We start from the raw sequence: 22,167 nt of genomic DNA, 5'->3' as shown, positions 1-22,167 counted from the left end.
CTTTTCATACTATATATCTATTGTTCAAACTTATGAATTGCTCACCAACCTTTGTGTTGATAAACTTTATTTTATGAAATGTTACAGGTTTGCATCTAGGTTGATTATGGAGTTCGGTGAAGAAAACGTCACAAATACCGTTAGGATATTAGCAAAACTGAACAATATTTGATTTGCTATATTTTGTTATATTTTGTTGTATTTGAGTTATGAATATTTGGTTATGTGACATTTTCGATGATGTGAAATGAAATGAGTTTGTTAAATATTGTCGCTTTAAATAGTGTCATGCGCTTATGAGCAATCGTGCACCCCGGCATGTTCCGCCGCCTTTGGTCGGGGTGTGACAGATTGGTATCAGAGCCATGACAATTAAGATAGGTGGTTAGACGTAACGACCTAGAATTGTTATGCTTAGGGTCATATACGTGTGTTCATACGTGTTTACTCTATCTAATTGTTCATATCGCATGTTTATTTATTAACTTGTTTAAAATTCACCAATATCCTAAATGATCACATACACACACTTTCATAGTATTTCCAATGTATCCTTACCTTAAAACGCAAAAAGTAGATTTTCATTGTGTTTTATGGATTACAAGATTAACTTGGATCCCGTTGTTTCAAATCCCTTAAAGGTTGCGTTTATTTCAGGTTTGTAGCCATCATAGGAAACGAGAAATTATAAAATGACCATTTGACAAAAAGATTCCAAGAATCGAAGGTGATTTACTTACCTGGGATGGTTGAGTTATAATGCTCGTTTTCTAGGCCATAAATCGTGTTATAAATGTCAATGCTTTAAGTAGTCGAATGCGAGCGTTCCGGTCGCCATCCTAATTTTCGGTGTTAAAACAATAGAACTACGGTGATTTCGTGGACTAGTGTTTTGACATGACGTTGTATCTCGATTTATTTTGTTATTATCGTTATTTGAGTCGAAAACATGAAAAAGTTTCGGTGGTTCGTACACATGTTTAGACTCCAATATGTTGTTTTATAAAACTTTTTAGTGTTAGAATATCAAGTCATGGTGGTTCATGCACGATTTTTCCAACTCTATAAATCTCAAAATCTCAAATTTTTAAGCTTTAAATTCTCAAAAAAAAAACCATTTACTATTGTTTTCGGTCGTGTTATTTATAAACAAAGTTTTATATTTTATCTAACACTAACATCTTCTCCATACTAACTCTAGGATTCACAAATCAAAAAATCGAAATCTTATTTTATTTTATACACCTTTATATTCATTTCCTTTTTACCCAAAAACTTATCACATTTTCTTTATAATTTTTTAGCATGCCTCCGCTAAGACGCCAACCGCGCAAGAACTCCACTCGACGTATGGCCGCCATCATCGCCAAGCAAATGGCCGCTGTGATTCCCGAACTAATAACCCAAATACAAGCAAACCAACCCGCACCCGTTGTTGCACCTATTGAGCCCAAACCCGCATCCTACCTGCTTAAACAATTTACTAGTGCCAACCCTTCCGAATTCTATGGAACCAACTGTGCGACTACGTTGTTGCAGTGGTTCGAATCTGTGGAGAATGTGTTTTTACACAGCGAATACCCCGAAGCGAAAAAGACAAACTTCGCTACAAGCATGTTTAGGGGAACCGCCCTAACATGGTGGGGTAGTGTCATGCACCTCCAAGGTACGGATGTGGCCATGGCTCTTCCATGGGCCGAGCTCAAGGAGCTGATGAAGAAGAAATTATGTTCTAAACACGAGCTCCAAAAGCTTGAGGTAGAATTTTGGGACCTAAATCAAGAAGGTGGTGATAACGCCGCTTACTCGCTCCGTTTCCACGAGCTAAGCGTTCTTGTACCTCACTTGGTCACCCCAACCGAACGTGAAATTGACAAATATATTGGGGGTTTACCGATGAAAATCCGGGACTCAGTCATTAGTAGCAAACCCGCGAACCTTGAGGAAGCCATCACGTTAGCCGGTTGGCTATCGGAAAATCACGTGAAGGAGGGTACCCTAACCCTCAAGAAAACAATCGAGAAAGCCAAAACCGAGCCCGCTCCCCAAGCCAAGATTGAACCGCACCACAAGCTATAAACTACTCCAACTCCTCTCGACACAACAACAACAACAAGAAGAAACCCAAGACTAATTACCGAAACTTTGCCGTCACCCAACCTCAACCACCACAACAAGCCCGAACTTTTCCCCAAAACCGAAAACCTTATATTGGTAACTCCCCACTATGTAACACTTGCCAACTTCACCACCCAACGAACTCGCTGTGTCGCCATTGTACAATTTGTAACCGATTTGGTCACTTCTCCAACACATGCCGATCCACCCAACGAAACCAACCCAACCAACCTAACCCACCAACCCAACCAAGAAACTTTCCCCAAAATGCCCAAAACCGCTATGCACCATACCCATCAAACCAACCCCAACAACCCCGAGCTTGCTTTAATTGTGGTGATCCCAACCATTTCCGCCAAAATTGCCCACGTTTAGCTTTTGCCAACCAAGCTCAAACCGTAACCATACCATACTACCAAACACAAGCTTACCAAGTTCAAACTTACCAACCCCAAATTCCCTAACTCAATGCACCACTCATCCAACCCATCCAAACAATCCAAGCACCACCTCCACCTCCACAACAAGCACATCAAGTCAACCATGGTAATCAAGGGCGGGCGTTTATGATGAATGCAAATCAAGCTCAAGTGGCAAACGATGTTGTGAACGGTATGTTTTTGGTGAACTATCATTTGGCTTCTATTTTATTTGATACCGGTGCCGATAGAAGTTTTATTTCTTTGAAATTTGAGTCGAAACTTGCGATGCCTCGAACTAAGCTTTCCCGACCGTTCTCTGTTGAAGTCGCCAATGGAAATTCTATTACCATCAATTCCGTCGTCCGCGATTGCTCTCTTATTCTTTCTAAGCATAAATTCTCCATCGATCTCATCCCGATGCAAATGGGTAGCTTCGATGTCATAGTAGGCATGGATTGGTTGTCTTTGCACCGTGCCGAAGTCGTTTGTTTTGATAAATTCATTCGCATTCCGCTTGTCAACGGCAAGGTTCTTAAGGTCTTTGGAAACACAACGTCTCGAAGGCTAAATCTCATGTCGTGTGCTCAATCGCAAAAGTACTTACGACAAAAGTACGTTCCGTTTTTAGCTCTCTCGGTGACAAAAGACAAAAAGGAAAGGAAGATCCAAGATATTCCTATTGTTCGTGATTTCCTTGATGTCTTTCCCGATGATGTTACCGGTCTTCCTCCCGTTCGTCCGATTGAATTCCAAATCGATCTTGTGCCCGGCGCGATGCCCGTGGCCAAGGCTCCTTATTGTCTAGCCCCGTCGGAAATGCAAGAACTATCAAACCAACTCGAAGAACTTTCCGATAAAGGCTTCATTCGTCCAAGCTCTTCTCCTTGGGGCGCTCCTGTTCTCTTCGTGAAAAAGAAGGATGGTTCGTTTCGTATGTGCATTGATTATCGAGAACTCAACAAACTTACTATTAAAAATCGTTATCCATTGCCACGTATCGACGACTTATTCGACCAACTTCAAGGCGCAACTTGTTTCTCCAAAATTGATCTTCGATCGGGTTATCATCAATTGCGTGTTCGCGAAGAAGACATTCCAAAAACCGCTTTCCGTACTCGATATGGACATTTCGAATTTTTTGTTATGCCCTTCGGGTTAACAAATGCACCCGCGGTGTTTATGGACCTCATGAACCGCATTTGTAAACCATTCCTTGACAAATTCGTTATTGTCTTTATTGATGACATCCTTATCTTCTCTAAATCCAAAGCCGAACATGAACATCATTTGCGTTCCATTCTCGAGCTCCTTAGAAACGAACAACTCTATGCCAAATTCTCCAAATGTGAATTTTGGCTCGAGGAAGTTCAATTTTTGGGACATATCGTAAACGACAAAGGTATTCATGTTGATTCCGCTAAAATTGAGGCTGTTAAGGATTGGAAAACTCCAACGACTCCCACGGAAATTCGATTCTTCCTCGGTTTGGCCGGATATTATCGGCGTTTCAATCAGAATTTTTTCAATATCTCTTTGCCTCTTACCTCTCTCACCCATAAGGGACAACCCTTCGATTGTGGTTCGAAGCAAGAGGAAGCCTTTTGTACTCTCAAGGACATGCTTTGCAATGTTCCTATTCTAACTCTTCCCGATGGAAACGACGATTTTGTTGTATTTTGTGATGCATCCCATCAAGGACTTGGTTGTGTTCTCATGCAACGAGGTCAAGTCATCGCATACGCATCAAGGCAACTTAAGGTCAACGAGAAGAACTATACGACTCACGATCTCGAACTTGGTGCCGTCGTTTTCGCTCTCAAAATATGGAGACATTACCTTTATGGAACAAAATGTGTGGTTTTTACCGATCATAAAAGCCTTCAACACATTTTTGACCAAAAAGATCTCAACATGAGACAACGACGATGGGCCGAATTACTTAGTGATTACGACTGCGAGATTCGCTACCACCCCGGTAAAGCGAATGTTGTCGCCGACGCCCTAAGTCTGAAGGTTAATATTAAATCCGTTCTGCTTCTAAGCGTCATTGTTCAAACCGATCTTCAAATTTGTATCTTTCAAGCTCAACGCACCTCCGTTGAAGAAGGTAACATGTATGACGAAATGTCATGTGGAACCGAACTTCAACTCGAAACCAAACCCGATGGTCTTTTGTATTTTCTCAATCGTTTGTGGGTTTCCCGATCGCGATGACTTTCGTACTTGTATTCTCGACGAAGCTCATAATTCGCACTATTCCGTTCATCCCGGTGCGGATAAGATGTACTTCGATCTTCGTGCTACCTTTTGGTGGCCGGGTATGAAAAAGGACGTAGCGTTGTTTGTATCTAAATGTCTTACTTGCTCGAAAGTCAAAGCCGAACATCAAAGACCTTTTGGTCTACTCGAGCAACCACCGATTCCCGTTTGGAAATGGGAAGACATTGCTATGGACTTTATCACCAAATTACCCAAAACCCAAAAACGATAGCATTTGGGTGATCATCGATCGATTAACCAAATCTGCTCATTTCATTCCGATCCGCGAGAAGTATTCTGTCGAGCAGCTTGCTCAAATCTATGTTCGGGAAATCGTGTGCCGACACGGTTTGCCATTGTCTATCATCTCCGACCGCGAAGCCCGTTTTACCTCTCATTTTTGGCGTTCACTTCAAGAAGCTTTGGGAACACGTCTCGATCTTAGCACCGCTTATCATCCTCAAACGGACGATCAATCCGAACGTACAATCCAAACACTCGAGGATATGCTACGAGCATGCGTTCTTGATTTCAGTGGGAATTGGGATTCTCATCTTCCGTTCATCGAATTCTCCTACAACAATAGCTACCACTCTAGCATTGATGTGGCTCCTTTTCAAGCTCTTTACGGTCGTAAATGTCGTTCCCCGATTTGTTGGAACGAAATCGGTGAAGCTCAAATCACGGGACCCGAAATGGTCCAAGAAGCCACCGACGTCATTGATCAAATCCGTAAAAATCTCCTAACCGCTAGAAATCGTCAAAAGAGTTACGCCGACAAACGGCGAAAACCGATCGAATTTAATGTTGACGATCTTGTCCTTCTAAAAGTATCTCCTTGGAAGGGGGTAGTCCGTTTTGGAAAGAAGGGTAAACTAGCTCCTCGTTTCGTTGGTCCTTTTAAAATTATTGAGCGTGTTGGGAAAGTAGCGTATCGACTTGAACTACCGCAAGAACTTGCCGGTGTTCATCCGACATTTCATGTTTCGAATCTCAAAAAGTGCCTAGCCGAGGGTAATCTTCATATACCCCTCGATGAAGTTCATGTTGATGAGTCTATGATTATGGTTGAACGACCCGTTGAGATTATGGATCGCAACGAGAAGAAAACCAAGCGTAGTCGTATTCGGTTAGTAAAAGTTCGTTGGGAATCACTGCGTGGCGCGGAGTTTACTTGGGAACGAGAAGACACAATGAAAGAGAAGTATCCACATTTGTTTGCATCGTCGTCTTCATCTTAATTTCGGGACGAAATTTCCTAAAGTAGGGAATACTGTGACATTCGTCAATTTCAGGTCACTTTTGTTATGTAAACCCGACCCGTTTGTAACCCGAACATTTCAAATATATAAAATATTGGATCTTGTCATTTAAAATATATAAAATATATTTTTTTTATATTATGCATTGTTTGACCATTTAAACATACCCATTTTTATGCAAACCATAAAAGAATCTTTATACCCAACCCTTCACTCCTTCCCTATATATACACACCCATCTTCTTCATTTTACTCTTGCTACATCTCCAAAAACTCTCTCAAACTCCATAGATTCAAGGTTGTTATTTCTTATGTATTCTTGAAGTTTTGACTTCTCAAGTCAAACTAACTATAGTCTTTCATTCTAACTTGTTCATCTAACATTACTAACTCTTGAATATGGTGGTACAACATATATATAATACACACCCCTTGTTTCCTTTATTTGTTACTTCACCGACTTTGGTTGGTTAAGTTTCGAATGTCATAAGGCAAGGCTTCATGGAGGACTTCGTGTTCTTGATATATATTTACACACACATAACTTATTATACATATCACTTATGACTAACTTCTAACCCTTTAGTTTGTTCATCTTATTTACAAGTTCCATGGTGTGGGTTTGTATAAGACTAACCTCGGTTTAACCGAAACTAGTCCAAACCGGAAACCGAACTTTTGTTTACTAGTTTTGTTAAAATAGTTGTTTAAACATGTTTATTGCTAGATTTGACTTACAAATATCATTTTTACAAGTTCTTTGATATTAAGCATATGGAATCCATCTATGAACTCGTTGGGAGATGGAAACCGAACTAAACCGAAACTTTTGCTTAAAAGACTTGTAGTTAACTTTTTTTGTTGTAAAATTTAAGTTTTCTTCATTAATAAACCAATATACAAGTTCTATGATATTTGGGCATGTAGAAACTGTAACACCCTTGATGTTGGGACACGCCTCATCGAGGACGATTAGTCCAAAGGGGGGTTGTCTGTAACACCCTTGATGTTGGGACACGCCTCATCGAGGACGATGAGTCCAAAGGGGGGTTGTCTGTAACACCCTTGGTAAACACAACATTGTCCCACTCTTATACTATCCCACATCGGCCGTGGACAAGAGAGATCACTGGTTCATAAGTAATGTCCTGTCTCTTCAATCACCAACGCGTTTTGGGCAACCAAAAACAAATCCGTGAGCTCTTCGTGGGCAGAGCGGACAATATTGGTGGTGCGAGGGGCCGGGGTGTTACAGAAACCATCTATGAACTATTTGTGAGATGGAGACCGAACTATACCGACTTTTACTCGCTTAAGACACACAAGTATATTTTTAGTTATCAAGACTTGTATATTTCTTTAAAAAAATAGTTTACAAACTGATTTTAATTATTTTCTTAAGTACTTGGAATAGTTGGATCCAACTTGATCTCATAACATAGCTTGGACCGACAAAACCGAACACTCGCTTAACGTGCGTTGTTAGTTCTAAACAATAGATCTACATACTTGGTTAAGTGTTAGTATGTTTTAATGAGTTATCTCATAACAATTAATATTTTGGAAAGTTGACTTTGGGTTTGACCATTTGTCAAGACCCGAACCGACAACCCGAACACTCGTTAAAAACCCGTTTTAGTATCTTTAGCCTAATGGAACTTGCATTTTAGCATTTTCCCCACCTTATTACTTAACATTGGTTAAGTAAATATTAAGGTTAGATACTTTAACCCGGTTTTGAGCAAACTTACATTTTTTAAAAGGGTTATTATTATAAATTCTTAAATAGTTACATTTTAAACCTTGAACTTTAATTGATTAGTTTTTGCAACAATTATTTTATTTAAAGATCTTCAAGACAACCTTTCTAAATCCAAGACTTTCTTTTATTTAGGCTTCATACGTTAAACTCGTCGTTCCGGCAAATATCCAAATAATCAATCTTTCAAGTTTATTACTTGAATGTGAGTAACTTCATACCCCGTTTTCTATCTTTTATTTTGGGGGTGACATTTCAACTTATCTAAACTAAATGTTTTATACTTGGGTCTTAAACCACAAACGTTGTTGTATACCTTACTTGAATAATTGCTCGATTTGGTGTTCTATGCTTATTTGACTATGTGTTTATCGCTTTTGGATTGTGGAACTATAAATCCTAGACCATTTGGCAACCCCTCATGGCAAGGTGTCGTTAACGTAATGCAATTAACGATAACTATAAAATCCTAAACTATTTGGCAACCCCTTATAGTTGGGTGTCGCTAACTTGCTAGCAATAACTATTTATCCAAGTTTATAGCTATTATTTATGGTTTTGTATACTAGTTTTGTGGCTTTTCATACTATATATCTATTGTTCAAACTTATGAATTGCTCACCAACCTTTGTGTTGATAAACTTTATTTTATGAAATGTTACAGGTTTGCATCTAGGTTGATTATGGAGTTCGGTGAAGAAAACGTCACAAATACCGTTAGGATATTAGCAAAACTGAACAATATTTGATTTGCTATATTTTGTTATATTTTGTTGTATTTGAGTTATGAATATTTGGTTATGTGACATTTTCGATGATGTGAAATGAAATGAGTTTGTTAAATATTGTCGCTTTAAATAGTGTCATGCGCTTATGAGCAATCGTTGCACCCCGGCATGTTCCGCCGCCTTTGGTTGGGGTGTGACATAGATCTATTGTTTAGAACTAACAACGCACGTTAAGCGAGTGTTCGGTTTTGTCGGTCCAAACTATGTGATGAGATCAAGTTGGATCCAACAATTCCAAGTACTTAAGAAAATAATTAAAATCAGTTTGTAAACTATTTTTAAAGGAATATACAAGTCTTGATAGCTAAAAACACACTTGTGTGTCTTAAGCGAGTAAAAGTCGGTATAGTTCGGTTTGGTTCGGTATCCATCTCACAAATAGTTCATAGATGGTTTCTACATGCCCAAATATCATAGAACTTGTATATTATAAATGAAGAAAACTTAAATTTTACAACTAAAAAGTTAACTACAAGTCTTTTAAGCAAAAGTTTCGGTTTAGTTCGGTTTCCATCTCCCAACGAGTTCATAGATGGATTCCATATGCTTAATATCAAAGAACTTGTAAAAATGATTTTTGAAACTCAAATCTAGCAATAAACATGTTTAAACAACTATTTTAACAAAACTAGTAAACAAAAGTTTGGTTTCCGGTTTGGACTAGTTTCGGTTAAACCGAGGTTAGTCTTATACAAAACCCACACCATGGAACTTGTAAATAAGATGAAAAAACTAAAAAGGGTTAGAAGTTAGTCATAAGTGATATGTATAATAAGTTATGTGTGTGTAAATATATATCAAGAACACGAAGTCCTCCATGAAGCCTTGCCTTATGACATTCGAAACTTAACCAACCGGTGTCGGTGAAGTAACAAATAAAGGAAACAAGGGGTGTGTATTATATATATGTTGTACCACCATATTCAAGTGTTAGTAATATTAGATGAACAAGTTAAAATGAAAGACCATAGTTAGTTGACCTTAAGAAATCAAAGTAACAAAATGTTGAAGATGAATACTTGGATTTGAGGGAGATTTTGGAGAAGATGAACAACCAAAATGGTGTATGGAGCCTTGCTTATAATGGTAAGAGTATGTTCATACAAATAGGGTAAAGATGCATGTGATGGTTGAAATGGTCAAACAAGTTTTTGGTAAATGGCAATAATAGTCCCCAAAGTTTGGTTTAAGTCATTTTAAAGAGTTTTAAGGACCAAAAAGAATGTTTTCAAGACCCAACAAGTGTAAAACAATATTGTAACATAAAATCCATCATTTTGATTATATCATAAGCTTTGGTTTACAAAATGGGTCGGTTTACATGATAAACGAATACAAACTAGACCCGAAATTGACGAATGTCACATTTTATTTTAAGATTTTAACCCAAACACTCAAATCTTGGATATTGATAATACGTCATGTATATGTGTAAATGAGTACGTGACGTATAACAGTATCAATTTTCAAGTAGTGTAATTAGGTAATTGAATGGAATTAATGATAAGATAGTAATTCCATTGTACAAAACAATTTCTTCGAATTGTCCTATTTTTTTTTCTTTTGTATTTCAATCCTATTTCATTCTACTTCCTCGGCACCACTAATGCCATCATCACCACCACTAGGTCACCGCTACCATCACCACTGTCGTTACATGATTTATTTTATTCTTTCTCTAGTCCATTACCCATACCAAACATACTTTTAGCGGACATGTAATTTGCAGATTTTTCAAGTGAATTAGAATTTAGCAAAAGAGATTAATTTTTTACTGGAAGGTTTTAAAGGAAATTGAATTTAGAGGAATTGGAATTCGTAAGAGGTTTTTTAAATTTGAGTATATGTTGATTTGTGAATTTTTTTTCGAATGAAGTTGAATTACTAATTAGTATAAATGAGAAAGTTGGTGCCACAAAGTGGTTTTCATTATTAGTTTATTTTTTGTATATATTATTTTGGTTTTACACTTTAGCAATAATGATGGTGTAGTGTGATGGTTGTGTTATTACAATGTTGTGTTGGCAAGTGTTTGGGACTGAGGTTCGAATCACGGGAGGGAGCTGCAAGCTTTGGCATTTTTTTTGTCAATATTTAGATGGGCAGATACGTATAGGCCCATATAAAATGTATAAAATGATGTATGATAATTGATACCACCTGTATTTCAAAAACAAGTAAGATGGTACATCAAACTAACTATAAAAAGCTTTTGGGTAGGTGTGTAATTGGTGTCACAGTTGAGCCACTTTGCGGCACCCTATTTGTTTTCGGTATGTTAATTTTTTTTGTTTTTAAGTCTCGGTAGCGTAACGAAAACTAACCGGATGTCAATTTTTTTTTGTTTTAGTTAGGGTAACGTGCTTTTTTTGTTTTGGACCGCGAAGACTTTTTAGCCTTCGTTTTAGCTTTGTTACCGTAACGAAGGTAACGAAAACCGATCGAATGTCAATTTTGTTTTTTATTTTTTTTCATTTTAGTTCCAGTAACAAAAGTGTCGCAAAGCAACCGAATTTGTGTAGATTCACCACCTCAATGGTCGGGAATGACAACGCTCGGGTTTTACCAACGTTCGAGTTTTACCGACGGATGTTACCTTATTGGTCCACTCACGTTTACTATTTCTTTTTCTGTTTTATCTATGGTTTGTAACCGAAACCGACCAAATTCGCTTCGACTTATTGCCTTAACGCCCGAGACTAACAATGTTTAGGTTTACCATCCTGAGTTTTACCGACTAGCCCGGCGCAACGCGCCGGGTAAAACTCTAGTTTATTAAAAGAGTAAATTATGGTTTCGTCCATGTGTTTTTTTTTCAAATCTGCGGTTTTAGTCCAATAGTTTTAAATTTGCTATTTTCGTCCATATGGTTTCATTTTACTTTCAATTAAATCGAACCTCACTAACATCGTTAATTCTGGTCGTTAAACCTATCAGCGTGGCCTTCACATGAGGAGTACTTTTGTCATTTTTTTTCTCAAATACGCCCCGGCCCCTCACGTGAGGGGGCTTGCGAATTAGGGCTAGGTTTATTTGGAAAGGAAAAGGACAAAACTGCATCTCACGCGAGGGGCACACTGTTGGTCTAACGACCAAACTTGATGGGGTTAGTGGGTCGGGTTTAATTACAAGTGAAATGAATCCACAGATACGAAAATCGCAAATTTGAAACTATTAGACTGAAACCGTATATTTGGACGCAATTTACTCTTGTTAAAAAAATTGGAAATCTACAATATGACCACAACCTACTTGACCTATGGCTTCGGGAGCGTTCACCAACGTCGAATGTGGCAACCAAGGTCGGACGTCGAACACGTTAACCAGAGTCGCACGTGTTAACCATTGCCTTACGCATTAACCAACGTATGACGCGGTCATTTTCTAAAATTAAAAATAAAAAATAAAAACTAGTTCATTGACAGACGGCGGACGGCGAAGACTCAATGTGCACAATCGATGAGACGGAGATCGCGAAACTTATTCAGTTGAACCTAAAACTTGTACTATAAATAAATAATACTTTTCGATCACAATAGGAAACTTTCATTAATAATGTAAGATCACCATCCACTTTTTTGCTGATATTATTATTATTATTATTATTATTAAGGCAAACTATCACATATGAGGGATGATCCTGGTTTGTCAGGGTTCGAGTCCTGATCTCACTTGGTTTTATCGGCTCCTCATTGTCGTGTCGTTTGATGGACGTGGAGTCGGGTTTTATCCGGGGAATCCCTCAATAGGTGGACTGCAAGGGAGGCTCGGAGGGCGTGCGAGCCGCACCATCGGCCGGGGCACAAACCTTTTTATACATGTTACATATATATGTTTTTTGTGTTAAAAATAAGGTTATTTGCAATGGTTTATGAGATAAGTGCATGCTCAGAATGGTTCTGTTTATAATAAACCGGTCGATAAAAGTTATATCCATGTACACTAGCAAATAAAAAATTTTCGTTAAGGCATACAGACCTTTTTATTTTTTCTCGGCCGAGGTATTTAAATTCTCGGAGACGGCCTTGGTGGACCGCTAGGGGCTCCGTCCGTCCGGACTCGTGGCCAGCTTAGACTACCTTTAACCAATGGAGACCGTGTACGAAGTACTCGACGTTACTTAGTTGGTCGTTTAAAAAAAACCCAAAAATTTATTAAGGCAAAACGTCCAATAACAGTAACGGCGCCAGCCTTTATTTGTTTTAGGCTAATGGAAACGCTCATGTAGTTTGACCAGAAATAAATTAAATATAATACTAATAATAATAATAATAATAATAATAATTTCGATGTACGTACGTTTCTTCTTCTAGGTGATGTAAATAAATAAACTTGTACATGTGTTTTTCCAATGCCGTGTGTTGACCGACCAACTTGTTCGGCAACTGGATAGCTACAAAACATCATTCTGGTTTTCCATTACAAATGTTTTTTTTTTGTTTTTTTCGAAATTAATTCATGAAGATCGATCGCAGAAGCTTCCACCGATCCACCGCCTTTTACACATGCATGCAGCCAATTCACATTTGATTTGATCTCTGATTCATTCAATATTGTCATTCACTATAAATAACGTTTTAACCATTCAGATTTGAAATTTTGTTACAAATTGTTTGTGAACGAAGAAGAATAGAATATATACATACATATACATATTATACATATATATATCGATGGGTGGTAAGAGTTCAAGAGAAGAAGGCGAGAGATACAGACACTCGTCGTCGTTTCAATCCACGTCCGGTAATCAGTATCCTGCTAATAATAATAGTTTTCAACCGTCGTATTCGTTTCCGGCACCACGAGATCAGAGTTATACTGTTAATAATAATAATAATACATATGGATCACAGACTAATTATAGACCACAGAAGAGGCTTGATAAAAGATATTCAACCATTGCAGATAGTTACACTTCTTTAGAACAGGTTAGTTTACATCACCTAAGGCTATGCGTAGTGGGGCTACAAATGTGGGCGATAAGAGGGGGTGGGGGGTTGAGTGTTTTTTGTAGCCAGATCTTTGAAGAATATTATTATTATTATATTGTGTTGTGATGTGTGTGTATATATATATATGGCTGCAACACCACTACACCCCTAAAACAAAAACCTACCATTTACTGACTAGGCGCCACATGGCACAAAACATCCCATTTTGTAGCCCCTCCACTACACATAGCTTAAGTGGAGGGGGCGATGGGAATTTGTCGCCGGCTGGAGAGATGATGATGACGTGGCGATCAGTGATTGGAGGGTGGGGCGATTTTGTGGGTAAGAACACAGCCCCCGGGCTACATGTCGCCCCTTTTTGCCACGTGTCATAAAACGCCACCTTTTGTAGCCCTTCCACTACAAATAGCCTAAAGCTATAACCATGTAGTTAATTTATTAAGAGATTCTTGTTTGCAAATTAACCCAACTGCTAAACAGTTCGTGAACCGTTATGTTGGAAGTTTGTTTGTTTATTAAACAAACGAACATAAACACATTTTTTTATTCAGTTAGTTAAACGAGGGAACATGAATACATACATAAGGTTGTATATATTCTCTCTTTTTTGTACTTTGGGTTTCTTGCGGCTTGCAAGTGGTCCTTTTATTTTTTTTTATATAATTTTGGCCTTTCAAAAAAAACACATGTATTGTACCATGTGTTTGTTCATTCATTTATGCTCGTGAATGTTTGTTAATTTACATTCTTTTATATTCGTTCGTTTATATATTTTCATTCAAAACTTTTAGACCAATTACAGTTTTGTTTTGTTTTATGAAATTTAAATATCACTCATTCCTCATTACAATTTGGTCTAGTTTTATGAACGTTTTAGGGCCAACAGATTGAACGTGTTAACTTATGTTCGTTTGTTTAAGTTCACGAAGCGTTTGTTTACACTATTAACATACGAACATTAACGAACAAGAAAACTCTGTTGGTTTAATTCTTGTGCTCCATCGTTTGTTCATTTACATTCGCAAACTATTCATTTATCCTATTAACAAACAAACACGAACACACTCGTATTATTAATGAACGAACTCGAACAAGAAAAAATGTTTGTTTAGTTGCTGTTGCTCATATGCCGTATCCAGTGTGAAACAAGCCTACGTAATACGTATGCTTATTCTTCCTCATAAGCCAATGTGAAACATTCTCAAAATTCATTACCTGCAGGTCACCGAGGCTCTCACACGCGCAGGGCTTGAGTCATCTAACCTCATTGTTGGCATTGATTTCACTAAGAGCAATGAATGGACAGGTAACTTTGTTATCCCAAATGTTTATTTTCTTAAAACTTGATCATGTAACACATGTTTAACATTGGCGCATGTAAACAGGTTCAAGATCCTTTCATAGGAAAAGCTTGCATCATATCGCAGACGAGTTCAATCCCTATGAACAAGCCATATCCATCATTGGAAAAACATTAGCAGCCTTTGATGAAGATAACTTAATTCCATGCTACGGATTTGGAGACGGTATAATTCTTTAAACTAGTTTATTAATATTTTTTACATATGTTCATGTACATTTTAATCTTAACATAAGAACGTAGGAAATAAATCAATAATACTAATTTATAAGAAAAATGAGAACGTAAGAAACAATACCAACTACAATAAATAGCTTGTCATACAATAGGTACCTGAATCCATGAAATCACATCCCAACATCTCGGAATCGTCAATACATATCCAATTAATCATTAGTTCACCGAAAAAAACAGTTTTGGATCGTTAATCGATCAATTTTTTACTTTTTTTTCATGAAAACTGTTTTTGAGCGTTTTAGTATTTTTGCCATGTTTTTGCCTTTGAGTGCCTCGCGTACCTATCGTACGTTAAGGCATTATTATACAGTATCTCGACCCTAAACAATTATTTATAATAACAAGAAAAAAATCTAAAAGTTACAACAAAAGAATCAAAATCAAGAACAAAATAATACCAGCAAATACTTATAACAACAAAAGAAAAAAATCTAATAATAACAACAAAACATAAATCAGCAAGTACTTATAACGTCTCATAATCGAAAATTAGCAAATACGAACAAAAAATAACAGCCAACACCTATAAAAATAAACCTAATGATAACAGCAAATTCGTTCTCACGTTTTTCATGTTAAGAATAAAATGTATCTGATCTTGTTTCTGTATATAAATATATAACAATGCTACAATAAACACAAATTTTGTTGTGCAGCATCTACACATGATCAAGATGTATTCAGCTTTTACCCTGAAGATAGATTCTGCAATGGATTTGAAGATGTTTTAAGCAGATACCGAGAAATCGCCCCTCAGTTAAAACTTTCAGGTTCTTTTTTTCTACTTACCCTTTTAAGCAGTGTTGTAAAAGTCGGATTCCAAGGTCCTCGGACATCAGCCTTGCCGCATTTTCCCAATTCGGCCACCATTACTCGTGAAGGTCCAACTCGGTCAAAATTCGGAGTACTCGGGATTACTCGGCCTCCAAAGTCAACTCGGCCACAATTTTTTTATTCTTTTATTTTTTTGTAAAACATTAAAAATAACAACAAAACATAAATTTTTTGAATTATGTTTTTTTATATGAATTATGCTTATTTTGACATATATATAATATCCAAAAATTATTATATGTTATATTTGTCATGTCCAAGTACAAGCCTCCCCGAGTACTCCGAGACCCCCTATAAGGGGGTCGGCCTCCTAGGGACCACCTGGCGAGTTTTACAACATTGCTTTTAAGTTTTAAGCTCGTATGATTTTGTCACTTCCATTTTTACTTTTCAAAAATATTAAGTGTGTATTAATCTTGCAGGACCGACTTCGTTTGCCCCGGTCATTGAACAGGCCATGACAATTGTTGAACCAAGCGGGGGCCAATATCATGTGCTGTTAATCATTGCAGATGGGCAGGTTGGTATTTTGGGTCATTAACATTAATAGTTAAATAAATGTTTTTATAGTTTATACTAATGTAAGTTTTTTTATATAGGTAACGAGAAGCGTGGATACTGCACGCGGTCAGTTAAGTCCACAAGAACAGAAAACAGTAGATGCCATAGTTGAAGCAAGGTGATTACTAATTTATTGTCTGCAGCTGCAACATTTATCATAGGGGTGTGCATGGTGCGGTTCGGTGCGGTTTTGAGCTAAAACCGAACCGAAAACCAAACTTTATTATTATCTGCAACTGCAACATTTTTTTGGTTTACGGGGTTTTTTCGGTTTTTCTACTCGTATTTTGGGCCAAAAAAGTTTGACCCAAGATATTGAATTGGACATAATATTTTTTTTATTAAATAATATTTAATAAAATATTGTTTATTTGTGTATAGAATATTAATAGTTAAAAAGATGCCTAAATTCAATATTATAAAAAGAATGTCATAAATTTAATAGCAAACGTTAAATATAAGATAATATTCAAGTGGATGAAATATAAACGATTCAACCAAAAAGCAATTCAACATAAATGATGCACATTTAATAGAGTAATATTATTTGTTATTATTATTATTATTATTAATCACACGAAGAATTAAACAAATAGTTATAGGTTGGTTCGGTTCTATTGATTACGGTTTGGTTTGGTTCGGTTATTACGGTTTTTTCAGTTTTTTTGGTTATTTTGGTTCGGTTCAGTTTTTTCAGTTATTCACAAACACAAAGCCGCACCAAAACCAATATTGCGGTTTTTAGTAAAAGTCAAAACCGAACCGTCGGTTTCTAATTCGGTTTGGTTTTTTCAGTTTCATGCACACCCCTAACTTATCATGTGTTATTTTTTTATATCTAACTTAATATTATTTTTTACAGCAAGCTTCCGCTCTCAATCGTGCTAGTTGGGGTTGGAGACGGGCCATGGGACATGATGAAAGAATTCGACGATAACATTCCCGACCGTGAGTTTGATAATTTCCAGGTAAATAATAATATATGTATTAAAATAACACGACTAGAACTTATTACCTATAAGTTTTAATATGTACAATATGCACATAATTCTAATGTTATTTTGTTTTTTGTTATTATTAGTTTGTGAATTTCACCGAAATAATGTCGAAAAACGTAGCTCCGATACGAAAAGAGACCGAATTTGCTCTATCAGCATTGATGGAAATCCCTCCACAATATAAAGCAACAATTGAACTTAACTTACTAGGGTACGTGACATTCGTTTATTATTTTGACCGGTTCGTGACTTTGTTCTTTACATTGTATCGTTTTTTTATATATAAATTTGCAGTAGCCGAAGAGGTATTTCGCCTAAACGAGTCGCGCTTCCTCCTCCCATTCGTGAATCGTTTTATAGCAGCCCGAAACCGTCAAATTCTATGAGTTTTCAAAAGGGTGAACAATCTTATTATGGTCATACTAGTCCTATTTATTCTGTTTATGGTCAAAGTAGAAGTCAAAGTCAAACTAGTCCAGATCACTCATCAGCTGCAGTTTCAAAATCTACATATGATAACCAGGTATGAGTGTTGATCCTTGATTTAAATTGGAGATAATTAATTTAACTTGTTTATTTAAAAATATTTGTTTAAATTTTAATTGATTTATATTTTGTATGTTATGCAGTTATGTCCAATTTGCCTTACTAACATAAAAAACATGGCCTTTGGTTGTGGACATCAGGTATTATTATTATAAACAATATTATTATTATTATTATTATTATTATTATTATTATTATTATTATTATTATTTGTTCATATTTTAATTCGAGTGAACTGCGGTTTTCGTCCCTGTGGTTTGTCCAAATATACGGTTTTAGTCCAATAGTTTGAAGTTGCGATTTTAGTCCTTGTGGTTTCATTTCACTTGCAATTAAACCCGAATTTATTAACTTCGTTAAATCTGATCGTTAAACTCATCAACGTGCCTCTCACGTGAGGGGCATTTTTGCCCTTTTTCTCCTTAAATAAACCCCAACTGTAGTTCGCAAGCCCCCCTCACGTGAGGGGCTGAGGTGTGTTTGAGGGGAAAAAAAGGACAAAACGCCCCTCACATAAAGGGTATGCTAAAGGGTTTAACGACCACTCTTAACAGAGTTAATGAATTCGGGTTTAATTGCAAGTGAAATGAAACCACAGGGACTAAAATCGCAAATTTCAAACTATTGAACTAAAACCGCATATTTAAGCAAACCACGGGAAAACCACAGTTTACTCTTTTAATTCAAATAATCTTATTATTTCACGAATTCGGTAGTTAACTTTAATTTGTTTTTCGGTACGTTTCAGACATGTTACGAGTGTGGCGAAACATTGGAGTTATGTCCGATTTGCCGGAGTTCGATCCAAACTAGAATAAAGCTTTACTAAGCATTGATTTATTCTTTAATTATTATTTATTTTTTTGGTATGAAATATGATTTATTTTAGTTACTAGTCTACATTCTTCGGTACAAAAAAGATGATTAGGCCAGGTTTTGGTATTGAAAGTATTAATTAATGTTTGAAAAGATTATGTGAATGAAAGTGAGTTTTAGACTTTTTAATATTTTGGTATTTTCCTTTTAAGGGTTTTTTTTTAAATGTTATGCAATTACCAGCTATTTATAGCTTATATTCGGTTATTTGTCAACTTCATGTTTATTATTTTATTTATTTATTTATTTTTTTTTAAGATGAAATTGAAATTTTATATAATTTACTATAAAACGATTACAATAAAATGGCAGGCAAACGGGCAACAAGTTACGTCGCAACCCCCTTTTATTTATTGTCTGTACTTTTCCATGTGAGTGTGACCTTAATTAAAATTTGATTACTTTCTAGCTCACCATATTATAGTCACACGTGTCTTTGTGTTATGATGTTGAGTCATGTACTTATCCAATTTATATTAGACTTATATAATGCTCTCCAAAATGATGTCACATAAGCTTATCAATTATCACATAGAATTAAAATATTAAAAAATTCCTAAAATAAGCGTTTATGAAAATGTTTTTCAGGTTTTATGTGTTATTTGCAAGAAATTCTTAAAATAGGTAAAATAAACTAGTCGTAACGAGTAGTTTATGATTACACACGAGTAGTTTGTAGAACCACTTAAACCTTGTCACGCGCCCTTAAACTAACTGTAACGAGCAGGTTCATTAATCATTTGCTCGTCACGACTAAATAAGTTTCATGCCTCATAATCAACGCCCACGAGTAATTCATAAGTCATTTAGTCGCGACGACTAGTTTACTTGGTTTACATTCCCCACACGAGTAGTTTATCAATAGTTAACTCGTCGCGACTAGTTTAAGCTTACAATCTACTCGTCAAGACTAAAGAACTTATGAGTTACTCGTGGGCGTTGATTACGAGACGTAAAACTTATTTAGTCGTGTTGAGTATATGGTTAGTAAATATGCTCGTTACGGTTAGTTTAAAGACACGTGTTAAGTTTTAATTGGTTATACAAACTACTCGTCTTAACTAGACTAAAATACATATTTTGAGAATTTCTTGCAAATGACACATAAAAACTGAAAAACGTTTTCATAAACGCTTATTTTAGGAATTTTCTCTTAAAATATTTATATAACATATATATTTAGTAGGATATTATATTTTATAATATAATTAGTTAGAAGTTATTATACATGTGTCAATGTCTTAAAAGATAAGCAAGACTATTTGGTGATAATGAGTCATACAATATTTAATAATGAAGACTATAATCAATATGCTAATTTTGGTGCTTTATGTACCTCTCACATAGTCTATATACCTAATATACTTTTAACATGTATTTCCATATTATATAAAAGATAGTCTTATTTAAGTGAGAATCTAAAGTCATAGCAGGTTTATAATAAGCTTTGAGCTAACCCGGTGTGTAATAATAACACATCATACGAGCCATGAATCCATAATATCCATAAGGATTATACGAATTGATGTTCGCCCAATTCATCAGGGCCACATGGACAGACAGAGGCGTCTGATAGAATCATGATTGTAAAAATCCCGACTAGGAGTCGAATAATCGTTACAAGGTATGGTGCTGATGCGACTTTTTCTAACTTCGCCTTATTACTCGGAGTCAATCAAAAGTGTTCAACCTCCACTGTAATTAGATCTAGTCTGTCAACTCAAGTCGATTTTGACTTTAATAAATTAAACATAATTCATATTTCTATAATATTCAAGAATAAATATAATTATAGTTAATGATTTTCAAATTTTAGATACTTTAGTATTTAAAGATGTATTTTATTTATTTATATTGATATTCACGTATTTTGTTTTAAATATAATAGATTTATTATACTTGATAAATATATAAGTTCCCAAAATTAGTTTCTTTATACTTTACTACACCTGAGTACTCTCCGTATAAACCGAGTACTTGCAACTCCCCAGTCGACTGCCCTAGGAGCGCCTAGCGATTTTTGCGACCATGGATACGACAAAACTCACCACAAACGAGCGTCACGCGTTATATTGCATACGCGTAATCTTCTTTTACCATCTATAAAAACCAAGGGATTAAAACTGGTGTACCTATAGTGGCACCCAAAAGAAAACAATTTATTTATTTATATATACATGACACAAAAATAAATACTTTAATAATAATAAATAATCCCAAAGAAATTAAAAACTAAATTATTTTGACATTAACAGCATACCACTCACCATATATCTACCACCTCGTTACATCATTTAATGCCTACCAACACTTTCCAGCTTCTACCTTCATATAAACAACACCTAACTAAACAACCCATTAATCACACACACACACACACTACAATCATGCCACCACCCACCGGCTTCTCCTACCACCGCCTTGGCAACGAACCCAATCACGAATACACCTTAGACGAAGAAATCAAGCGCGCAATCGACCACGTAAAATCCAGAATCCGGAGGCCTTCAAGATTGCAAAGAGTCCATATCAGAAGAAATTTAAAGATAAAGGTACCGAGTTTAAAGAAATTCATGAGGCGAAGAGCACGGGTAATGATGGTGTCAATGGGGAAGGTTTTGAAGCGGCTTAAGGACAGCCAGTCGCATTTTGGCGATTTGTTCGCGGGTAATTATTTGTTCATGCAGGTGAATCCGAGTCCTTTGAAGGTTAATAATGTTAAGAGGATAGAAGATGGGTTGCATGGTGGTTGTTCTACTAGGGTTTCTTAATTGGTGCATGGTACATTGTTACTTTTTACTTTACTTTGTATTTTAATTTTAGTGTAATAATAAATTATTACTTTTTACTTTACTTTGTATTTTAATTAATAATAAATTAATATATTATTTTGTGTTGTATACATAATATATATACATCAAATGAGTATTAAGTAAAAGTGTAAATTATTATGCATTTAACAATTATGTTAAAATATTATTAATACATATGGTTTGGTGGTTAGTAATTAGGATTGTTCACGAATCGAGCCAGGGTGGGTTCGAGCTTGGTTCAAAATTAAACAAGGCAACTCAACTAAGGCTCTAGCTTGATTTTGTAGTTAAACGAGATTAAGATCGAGGTCGATTTTGGCTCGGTTACAAAAATGAGCCAACTCAGCTTAGGATGTTTTAAATCAAGTTTTTTCACCTAGTT

At 36.1% G+C, this 22,167-nt stretch overlaps 1 protein-coding gene across 1 annotated transcript; it reads left to right on the top strand.

Annotated features, from left to right (window-relative positions):
* The first annotated feature begins 13,224 nt into the window (after nt 1–13,224).
* LOC143534543 (E3 ubiquitin-protein ligase RGLG2-like) lies at nt 13,225–19,080 on the top strand. Its single transcript, XM_077029006.1, has 11 exons — nt 13,225–13,536; nt 14,782–14,866; nt 14,946–15,086; nt 15,814–15,927; nt 16,414–16,511; nt 16,591–16,670; nt 17,415–17,520; nt 17,634–17,761; nt 17,845–18,073; nt 18,180–18,236; nt 18,845–19,080. The coding sequence occupies exons 1-11, from the start codon at nt 13,282–13,284 to the stop codon at nt 18,923–18,925; spliced, it is 1,374 nt and encodes a 457-aa protein (XP_076885121.1). The 5' UTR covers nt 13,225–13,281; the 3' UTR covers nt 18,926–19,080.
* The last annotated feature ends 3,087 nt before the right edge of the window (nt 19,081–22,167 follow it).

This window comes from Bidens hawaiensis, unplaced genomic scaffold (genome assembly GCF_021521415.1).
Source record: "Bidens hawaiensis isolate Kalapana, Puna unplaced genomic scaffold, B.hawaiensis_p1.1 tig00010199_1, whole genome shotgun sequence".
NCBI classification, from domain to species: Eukaryota; Viridiplantae; Streptophyta; class Magnoliopsida; order Asterales; family Asteraceae; genus Bidens; species Bidens hawaiensis.
This window is presented reverse-complemented; position numbering and strand designations above follow the sequence as displayed.

Excerpts from the sequence above, each read along its gene's own strand:
- LOC143534543 (XM_077029006.1), top strand. The coding sequence starts at position 13,282 with ATGGGTGGTAAGAGTTCAAGAGAAGAAGGCGAGAGATACAGACACTCG. Across the intron at positions 14,867-14,945 it reads TAAGAGCAATGAATGGACAG|GTTCAAGATCCTTTCATAGG; the intron begins GTAACTTTGTTA and ends GCATGTAAACAG. Across the intron at positions 17,762-17,844 it reads ATTGAACTTAACTTACTAGG|TAGCCGAAGAGGTATTTCGC; the intron begins GTACGTGACATT and ends ATAAATTTGCAG.